Source organism: Cucumis melo, chromosome 2 (assembly GCF_025177605.1).
Source record: "Cucumis melo cultivar AY chromosome 2, USDA_Cmelo_AY_1.0, whole genome shotgun sequence".
Taxonomy (NCBI): Eukaryota; Viridiplantae; Streptophyta; class Magnoliopsida; order Cucurbitales; family Cucurbitaceae; genus Cucumis; species Cucumis melo.
In genome coordinates this window covers 2,160,303-2,171,206 of record NC_066858.1, presented here as the reverse complement: position 1 = coordinate 2,171,206, position 10,904 = coordinate 2,160,303, and the positions used below count along the sequence as shown (strand labels likewise).

Sequence of the window (10,904 nt, the reverse complement as noted above, 5' to 3'; positions counted from 1 at the left end):
GAAGGAGAATTGGGATCATCAAAGTAGGTTTGAGACATTTTTCCTTCTATTAATAATTCTTTTTATTGGTAGTTTGTTTCGGTGGAGATATAGATTATCATCTTTGTTTTACACAAGACGTCAATGCATTTGGAGATTCTCGAACATCTTAGAATAGTGACATTTATAATTTCGATTATCTACATTTCCAAAAGAACAAACTTCCCATTAAGGTTAAGAATTTAAAAGAACCAATGATGCAATTGAGACTGATCTAACAATTTATAATCTTTTAATCTTTATAGTTTTGATTGTTTTGAGTTAAAACAAAGGTTTGCATAATTGGAACTCAATTCCGTTATAATTTTCGTCTCTTTATCTACATATTTTCTTTTGTATTAATTTTATTAATCTACTGTCGTCAATAAATATTCTGTTAGTGTTATCTAAGATTGGATTTGAAATAACATAATCTTATTGGACGGTGACTTCTTTTTCTTTACTTTCTTTATTTATATTTTGTTTGAATAATATGATCTGATTGGATCATCAAAATCTGTTTTTAGAAGAACCAGGATTGTTAATTTGATTAAAAAAAAAGGTTTAATATTAATATCATTTGATTTGTACTTCCTATAAAAAAAAAAAAGAAAAAAGAAAAAAGAGGAGGAATTATCAAAGTTTCAAATTGACATCAGTTGAAATTTCATTTTCAAAAATTAAATGTCATTCTCATAAGATCTCGAAATCCTACAGTAAAATCTTGAAGGAAAGGTTTTTACTGTTGTGTTGAGCTTTTGGTATTTTCTTCTTCTTTTGTATTTCTGTATATTGGGGTTGGGGGACTTAGCATTACATTTTCAAATCATATTATAATTCTTTATGCTTGACTGTGACATTTTGTTTTTCTAATTACAATTTTAATATAACCTTAGAAATAGGCATTGGTTGTGCTGCTAAAATAATTAAAAGACCTTGCATTCTAAATACTGCCAACTAATCAACATTGGTATGATAACAATCTTTTATATATATATATATATATATATATATATATATATTATGTAAACTCCTATTTTATTTTAAAGAAAATAAAATATAAATGAATTGACTAACATAGGATGAGGATTAGAAACTCAACATCTTACTTGATGATGTATACCTTAATTATGTTGAGTTTTACTTGGGTTTGTAAACTTATAATCATGTTAGGGTTTAATTTCTACAATCCTTATAAACTTGAGGATTCACTTTTTGAATCAGAAAGTTTATTCGAAAGTTTGAGAGTAAACTCGAAGCTAATATGTCTAGTTGTTATTTGTAATTCTATTCCTAACTTTAGTCAACTTTCTTGGACATGTAGCATCAGACTAATTTTTATAAGAGTTGAATTTTCTTACATACTTGTAATTTTACAAACAATTTTAGAAGACTCATTTAATTAAAGAAAAGTTAAAAGTTATTGATGTAGGATAAAATAAATAAATATATATATAGAAAGAGAGGGATAAAGTATATATAGAAAAGTGCAGCTATCTAATCTTGTAGTGTAATTTGTGAGCACTAGGATAGGCTTTTATAATCTCGAGATACTTCGAACAAATTTAAATCCCTTCAGACTCAAAATCTTATTATGCTCATAGTTGACTCTTAAGTTTTTAAGTGATTTCCTACATCAAAAGCAAAGGTGGAAGGTTGTAATATAATTTTAGTACCCTTACTACTTTTTTTTTTTAATCAATTAATCAATTAATTAAACAGAAGTTTATGAAGAGTTTATCATATCGTCTTTTGAATTTTGATTATATATATTCATATAATTATTATTAGTTGCTTAAATCAAGGATTTGATTTCGTAACTAAATCTTCTAAGAAATAACAATTTTTTTTTAGAAAAAAGAAAGATTATGCGTCGTTAAGAAAACACTACAAGAAGGAAGAATTAGACCGTTGGACCAATATTTTAAGGTAGGAGTAAATATCTTATGAGTTTTTAGGTCTAATTTCTATTTGGTTCTAGGATTTCGAAGTTCGACCTCTTTGGGCAGCTGTAGTATAATTAGGATTGTCGTGAATGTGAGTTGAATCAAAAATGGATTGAGAAATATGATTGCGCAATGTTAGAGCGATGGAAACTAGGATTGAATTGGAGAAATTGTGGGAACGGATCGAGTTTTGTATTATAAATTGAATCTAAAACAGAATTTGGATTGCATATGCACACAAACAAGCCTAAGTTGAGGTTCGCATTTCGTTTCAATTTGGTCAACTTAATATATATATATATATATATATATATATATATATATATGTATGCAGTTTATTTTCAACTTTTCATTAAATTCTAACTTCCAATCGTAGCTATTGACATTAAGGTGTACTAATTAATTTAAAATTATTATGAAATTATGAAATGACTTGTTAAATTTAATTTGACTAGGTATAGAAAGTAATGAAGGAAAAATTTGTTTGGATGACAAAATATCAAAATTGTATATACAAAATTCCATAAATTTTATTATAGTTTGTAAATTATTTCAATTTTCTGCTGTACCAAAATTGTATAACTAACTCAGTCTTATGTAAGAAATTGAGAAATTCAAGCCTAGATCAAGGGTGACAGTTGCCTAATTCATTATTTTCTCCATAATAGAACCAAATTTGGAAAAAAAAGAAAAAAGAAAGACATTTATTATTGCTTGTGTAATTTTTATTGTACATAATTTATTGACATTTACAAAAAGAATAAAAAGATTTATGATAATAGAACTTATGTTACTATATTTTTTAAACTGTAAAGTAGTAAATTTAATAACCGATAATCTTTTAATAGTCTTTTGATAATCATACAATAACTCTCTGATAACCATTTGATATTATTAATTACTTGTCATATTCTCAATATACGAAAAGAGGTGCTGTTTTTTCTAAAATTTTTTTTTGTTATCTGGTATAATGTTTCTATAGTTTATTCATTTTATTCTAACAAAATAAAATTATGCATGCAATTTTGTAGAAAGAGAAAGAGAAAGAGTTGACAATTCAAGTGGAACACTCAAAAAAATTTAATTCTATGTTCAAACTTAGTGTAAACTAGACAAATCATATTCAATTGGATCACTACAGCAAAATCATTGACAATTTTTTTAATCAAATGAAAATAAAAAACAAAAAAAGAAGGTGAAAAAAAATAAAAAAAAAAATTCAACACAAATCTTTGAAAAAATCAGGATTAAATATTAAGACCACCAAAATAAACAAAAATAGTAAATATTGGTTTTCCACAAGTAATGTACTATACAAATTTAGCAATAGATAATTTATTTTCTTTATTTATCCAATAAATAACTTATTATTATTTTACCAAAATCAATATTGTATAAAGAATTATATGACATTTGAAATCATAATTCAAAATTATAATTTATTTCTAAACGGTTAGCTTAGTCACCAACACGTTTGAAATCACATTAACATTAATTTTGTTTACCAAAAATTAACGCATTAACTTCCACCATAAAAAAAATGAAAATAAAAAATTTTCTAAAGAGAACTTTAAATAATCCTTTTTTTTCTTTTCTCGTCACACATACCCCTTTGAAAATATTAAAAAAATCATAACAAATACTAATTAATCACATACCATTTTAAAACTTTATAGTATAATATTTATTATTTTAATTTAATAAGTTACCCATTATATTTAGAAGTCAATTCTACGTTGCCAATACATTCATTCTCCACACACATTCATAAATTATTTATTTACTTTCTTTTAAAAAAAAATTTAGATTTAATATTTTTTTCCCTCTCTCTATAAATATTCATTCTTTTATATTCTCCTATCTTCATCTTATACTAAAAAAAATGGAATCCCCTAATCTTTTTCTTCTCATAATTTTCACTTGCTTTCTTTTTCTTCAAAACGCACCGTTTTCTGCAGTGGCTTTGAGTTTAGCTCTTCCAAAAACACTTTTAGATAAGCTTAAAAACGATCCTCTAACCATTAGCTTAGCTTCCAAAGATTATGGCTTGATGGTTCAAGAGAATCCTTCTGGTGTGTTCTTTCCATTGACTGGTCACGACGTCGTCGGGTTGATCCGGTTCATGTATACGAGTCCAGTGCCGTTGCATATCGCTGCTCGAGGTCAAGGCCATTGTGTTCGAGGGCAAGCGTTGGTTGAGAATGGCCTTGTCGTAAACATGACCTCACTTGGTGGTTTCCGACAAAAGACAAGTAGAATTGTGGTGTCGACGACATCGCCGTTGGGTCCGTATGCGGATGTTGGTGCTGAGCAACTTTGGATTGATGTATTACATGCAACGACACAAAAGGGATTAAGCCCTGTCTCGTGGACGGATTATTTGCATATTACCGTTGGCGGGACATTGTCCAATGCTGGAATTAGTGGACAAACGTTTCGGTTCGGTCCTCAAATCAACAATGTTCATGAACTTGATGTCATAACTGGTATTTCTTCAATACTCTTTTACATAAGTTTTAGTTGTTCAGTACCATTTATGCCAATGGAAATCAAATTATCATCCTTTAATATAATATAATTAGTGTCTTACCTGTTAGGTTCAAATTTTCATTTTGAACTTAAAAACCTACCAAAAACAAAAACTTCTGATTACTTTTATACACATGATCCTGTCATTACCATGTTTGAAAAAGTAATTAATGATCAGTACAAAAGAGAGGAAAATAATAAGAAAAACAAAAACTCATAATTGTCAATAAAATAAGTTTAGAATTTGTCTTTTGGTCATTCGTGTGTCTTGGGATTATTGAATGGAAAAGGACAAAGAATAAGTTACAAAATGTGTAACGCTCTTTGGATATGTCGTATATAGACTATGTGGTATTGTCTTTTGACGATAATTTCAGTAAGTATAGGTAAGACTTAGTTGTTATAGCCTTGGACATCATTTATGATGCCCATTCATTTTTTTCAAATACAAAAAGAAAAATGTAAAAAGGTAGATCGTTTTTTATAAGTACAACTCAACCAAAGTACACAAACACCACTTTTCCATATGTTATTAACCTCTTTTTTTCTCCAAACCCAAACCCCCCAATCAAATTTAGCTTTTTCCACGACAATGACATCGACAATTAACATGTCATTTATTTATTTAGAAAAGTTAATTATAACCCGAATACTTTACTGTGGATGAATTATTCGGTAAAATCAAAATAATAACATGAACATAATTAAATAAAAATGTATTTATGGACATGTATTATCGAATATAGGTCGTCATAAAGAGAGAGATCGTCATCTTATGTTAGTCATAGTTAATAATCCTTTTGTTTAAATGAACAGGAAGAGGAGAATTGTTGACTTGCTCCCCTACCAACAATCCCGAACTCTTTTACTCCGTCCTCGGCGGATTGGGTCAGTTCGGCATAATAACCCGAGCTAGAATCGCTCTTGCTCCAACTCCCACCAGGGTCTCTCTCTCTTTCTCTCTTTAATTTTAATTCAATCAAATCAAAGAAAAGAAAATAAGAAAACTATTTTTTGATTCATTCACTTATAATAATAAAACACAAATGAACTCACTAAACAGGCCTTAGCCGGCTAAAAACAATTCAATCGAATGACGTTTTAAAATCAAATATTTATTACGACTTTCCATTAAAACCTTCCTTTAATCTTTTTTTTTTTTTTCTCATAATATAATACTAATATTATAATTAACATTATTATTATTATTATTTATTTTGACTTGGAAAAAAATTAATATAATAATATTAACGACCTTACGTACACTTAACGGTTTCTTTGACTTTTAGAATAGATATTATTTTTTAAGATTTTTTGGACAACGTTTTGATTAAATTAAGGTTAATATATAAGATTTTATTTGCTGACATGGATTTTTGTTTTGTTTACTTTTAATATAAAAATTGGTTAAGGTTAAATGGGTTCGGATGCTTTACACCAACTTCGCTTCCTTTACAAGCGATCAAGAGACTTTGATATCTAGAGATAAATCCAACGCCCCAGATTACTTAGAAGGATTGCTTATGCTACAATTCAATGCGAATGATGATTCCTCATTCTACCCTCTCCCCGACCAGCCCAAGATCTCATCTCTTGTCTCTCAATACGGCATCGTTTACGTCCTTGAAATTGTCAAATATTATGATCAAACTACTTCTTCTTCCGTTGACCAGGTTCCTTCATTTGTCTTGAGTTTTGTTTCCATTCGAATTTCTTGAATTGTTCTTATTGTTTCTTTTTCAATAATGACACACATGCATGCAGGAAGTGGAGAATTTGGTGGCAGGGTTGAAGTTTGAAGCTGGGATGAAGTTCATTAAAGACGTTTCTTATGAACAATTCTTAGATCGGGTTCATACCGACGAGGTGGCTTTAAGAGCTTTAGGGTTATGGGAAGTTCCTCATCCATGGATAAATCTTTTTGTTCCAAAGTCGAGAATTGCGGATTTTGATTCAGGGGTTTTTAGAGGCATTATTCAAAAGCGTAATCTCACTTCTGGCGTCTTTCTCTTCTACCCCATGTTCAAGAACAAGTACGTGTTCCCTATTTTAACTTCACAACCTTTATAAAACACATAGATATAGTATATTTAGTCAAATAGACAAGATAATAATAGGGTTTCTCGTTTTAATACTACGTACCACAATGTGTTAACAAAAGTACATTGAATTATTTATTCATATTCATAATGGAATCGAGAGGAGATTATTTCTTTTAACGTTTATGTCTGTGGAAACTTTTGCAGGTGGGATGAGCGGACCTCGGCCGTGGTACCCGACGAGGACGTGTTTTATGCGGCGGGGTTCCTATTTTCGAGTGGATTCAAAGATTGGGAAACGGTTGATGGTCATAATAGAGATATATTGAAGTTTTGTGAAGAAGCTGGAATTGAAGTGAAACAATATCTTCCACATTTTGAAACACAAAAAGATTGGATCAATCATTTTGGCCGCAAATGGAGCGTTTTCCGGCAACGGAAGGCCATGTTTGACCCTAAAAAATTGCTCTCTCCGGGACAGAAAATTTTCAATTAGTTTAATTTTTCTTAATTAATTAATAAAAATTCAAAAAAAAATCAATAATTATTTCTCTTCTCCTCTCAATTGTCATACAATTAATTCTATTTTAATCTTTCCAAACTTTTCTTTTTAATTTGTACATTGTGTTAAGGAATTAAATATATAATAATTTTTCTATTTAATTAGAATTAAATTTAGGATAGAATGAAAAACCCCTCAAGCAATTGCAATTTTTTTTTTTTTTTTTACATTTAACAATTTAGTCCCTAGAATGTGAAACATCATCAAAATTTCATGTTGGTTCTTATATTGTAGTAACTTGTTTTTATTATCGTTTATAAAAAATATGAAGTTAGATCAATTATAAATTATAAAATATAGGGGTCCAATCAAAATATCACTAACATGAAAAGTTCGATAATAAAAAAAAGTAATATTTAACATTAAATATTATAATAGTGGTAACAATATTGATGCAATTTCTTCGAAAACATACACAGTGTTTAAGAACAAAACAACTACCTAATGAAAAACAACAATTAACGATGAAAAGATATTCAAGATGGTGGTTTTTAAGTCAAAACGTCGCCGTCTGATGTCTTTAAGCAAAGTCGTGTTTAACACTATAGAAGCAATAGATTGCATGCACCACGACCCAAACGTTCTGAAATATATACTACAAGAAATCTACAAAAATACTTAATCTCATTATGAAAAAAAAAAAAAAGAAATATGGCTACTACTTGATACAATATATGAAAATTCTATTAGATTTTATTTTATTTTATTGATTTTAATAATTTTAGAAGAGTTGAATATTTGTTTGTTTTTCTACAAAAAAGTCTAATATTTTCTTTTGAATGGTATTAAGCGTGTTAATAATATAAATATTAATGACAAATTTTTATAAATATAACAAACTATTAAAATATTAACAAAATCCATAAATTTAGCTATTTTTTAAATATTCTAAATTTACCCTTCTGTCTTTCTTCTCCCTTTGTTTTTTTTGTTCTGGTTTCTTTTCTGCGTCGTTTAGATTTGGGTAACCAAATCTGATTTTCTATCATCTTTCTTCTGCTATTTTTTTCATCGTATTTATTCTTTTCCTTCTTTTACAAATGTTTAGATGGTAACACCAAATCTAAAGGATTGTGTAGAAGGAATCTTGTAAAAAAAATAAACGATAGTGTACCAAAAAATTAAAAAAAAATCGTTTAGCTAGACGATAGTGTACTAAAGAATCTTGAAAAAAATAAATGATCGCGTAAACAATCGTGTACAAAAGAATCTTGAAAATTTTGGCTTAGCCAAATCTAAACGATTATGTATCAAATTTTGAAAAAGAAATCGTTTACACCTAAATCTAAACGATTGTATAGCCAAATCTAAATGATATTGTAACAAAATCTAAACGAAAAGATATAATTAAAAAATAAATGGTTTAGGTTTAACTGTTTAAATCTAAACAATCGTGTACCAAACAATAGCCAAATCTAAATGATCGTTTACCAAATATATTATGTGGGTTATTGACGAGACATTTTTATTATTTTTAATGTGAGCTTGTGAGTTTTTTTGTTTTCAAAATTATTTTATACGGCGTAAATATTTTGTTGCTTGTTATATTTTTTAAAAGACCCCAATATTAAATCAACTCCAATATTTTATTTATCGGATCAAACAACATATTTTAAGGCTTTATTTTTTGAAAAAATAAATAAAAATAATCTAATTAGATAATTAAAATTCATACCATATCTCTTAATTATTCTAGAATATACATGTTGAAAAAGATAACTAAAGGTATTTTCTAAAGATTAAGAATAATATATTTTACAATAAAAGATTAAGAATAATATATTTTACAATAAAAGATTAAGAATAATATATTTTACAATAAAAGATTAAGAATAATATATAAGCTCAATCTGTTTGACTTTTTATTAATTAAATTGCTCTCCTTTTTTTAAAAAAATTGATTTCTAAAACTAAAGTTTTTCTTAGTTTTACTAAATCTAATATATATATTCTTAGGAAAACAATTTTACTTTTATAATATGGTCAGCTTTGCTTACGTATGAAATTATGATTGTTTTTGTGCTAATTAATGCACAATAAATTGCCAATATTATAATTAAGACAAAATTAAAAATTGACTATTCTCTTTAAATTTGTAAAGAATGTATTATGAACTTCTAGTTAGTGGGCCGGACCCAGCCCAAATTAGTGGAAACATAGTCCAAAACTCTCTTTGAGTTTTTTTTTCCTAATTAAAGATTTTAAATTGGTTTTTGGGTTAAATATTTCTTTTGGTCTCTCTCTCTCTGTATATATTTTGAGATTTGTTCCATTTTTAATTCGTGAACTTTTTTTTAATATTTCTTTTCTATAAAATATGAAAATACATTCACATGGTGTCGTGGTTTGAAAATTGTTATCTTGACAAAAAAAAGAAAAAAAAAAGAAAAAGAAAAAAAAAGAAAAAAGAAAAATGAAAAATCAACTTTCATTTATTTAATTTTAAGATTTATTGCTGAAATGAAATAAAACTCAAAGTAAGAAAATATTTAATCTTAAATTGGTCTAATTAAAATGAATGTATTAAAGTTGTCTTCCAATTTTCAAAGTAATATAAGCACAATCATCATCTCATCGAATTAATGTGAGATTTGGACGTTTTCAGCAATCGAAAATAAGCATATGAAATAATGTGTGAATGGTGCGTTAACGGAGAAACTAACTTTGTGATCCTAAGAGAAAAGGACCTTTCTCAAATTATTCTTAAAAACTATACCCTACATGTATAGACATTTTGAAACGAAAATCTTCCTAAATCGTTTTCACTTTAATGTGTTTTCTAATTAAAAAATAAAAAATGCAGAATGAATCTAATAGTATTAGTAAATCCAAAGAAAATATAAATTGAAGGCTTTGTGAATGCATGAAGCTAAAGACAATTAGTCTTTAGATCCTATCCTTTAACATAAGCCGCCTAAAATTTTGGAAGTTCTTCTGTCCACATATACTTTCTACATCACATCAACTAGTAGTTGTTTGGATTAGGAGTGACGACGACGACAACAATGACAACAACAATTGTTGAAACCAAAATTCGAATAAGAAAAAATGCAATTGATCATGACCTTCAACGTGCGTACACAACAGTTAAAATTTTCATTAGGAAGAATATGCCCTACAATACGTGATAATGGAAAGATTTGCAAATCAATGTGGTGCTTATCCTAGAATTGACCTATTTTTTTTAAGAGCAGCACGATGTAATTATATGTGTAATTAACCTAAGTCCTTCCTAATAAAGTTTTGAACTTGCACTTGGTCATACGCACCCTTTTGACAAATTGGGTTGGAGCATGTGAATAATGTGTCTCGTTTGGTATAATGCTAGGGTTGACTTCGACCGATCACTTCTTTCTAGAGCTATATTTAAAGAATGAGATCATCCATTAGGTCTAGACATGCGTAGATTTTTTTTGAGATCAAACACATTATATTGAACTAAACCAACCTCCTTTTCTAAGCTCGTTTTAGTAGCAAGTTACTATTTTTTATCCAAATAATCTCTGTTATCTTTTTTACTTTATTATTTGTGCTTTTTGTTTGATGTCGATTATTCTTTTTTGTCCAAAAGTATCTCTAAGAATAATATAAAATAAAGCAATATATGAAAAATGTGATTTCGTTGGAGTAAAAATAGAAAAGGATAAAGAACAAAGAGTTATATTTAACTAGGGAGAGAACAAAACGTGTGGATTAGGGAACAGTGTAAAGGAATAGTGTAGTAAAGGAAATAAAAGGAAAGAGACAAAGGGAAATGTATGTGGAAGAGAAAACAATTGTTGTATATATATATATATATATATATATATA

The 10,904-nt window shown here is 27.9% G+C and overlaps 1 protein-coding gene across 1 annotated transcript; it reads left to right on the top strand.

The window, feature by feature from the left end:
- The first annotated feature begins 3,846 nt into the window (after positions 1-3,846).
- LOC103492529 (cytokinin dehydrogenase 4) lies at positions 3,847-7,208 on the top strand. The gene is made up of 5 exons (XM_008452930.3): positions 3,847-4,450; positions 5,310-5,437; positions 5,906-6,166; positions 6,258-6,526; positions 6,740-7,208. The coding sequence occupies exons 1-5, from the start codon at positions 3,847-3,849 to the stop codon at positions 7,026-7,028; spliced, it is 1,551 nt and encodes a 516-aa protein (XP_008451152.1). The 3' UTR covers positions 7,029-7,208.
- The last annotated feature ends 3,696 nt before the right edge of the window (positions 7,209-10,904 follow it).

What these genes read in the sequence shown, in the direction of transcription:
- LOC103492529 (XM_008452930.3), top strand. Translation starts at nt 3,847, where the DNA reads ATGGAATCCCCTAATCTTTTTCTTCTCATAATTTTCACTTGCTTTCTT. An exon ending in TTGCTCCAACTCCCACCAGG is followed by an intron (nt 5,438 to 5,905) that starts GTCTCTCTCTCT and finishes AAATTGGTTAAG; the next exon opens with GTTAAATGGGTTCGGATGCT. An exon ending in TACCCCATGTTCAAGAACAA is followed by an intron (nt 6,527 to 6,739) that starts GTACGTGTTCCC and finishes AAACTTTTGCAG; the next exon opens with GTGGGATGAGCGGACCTCGG.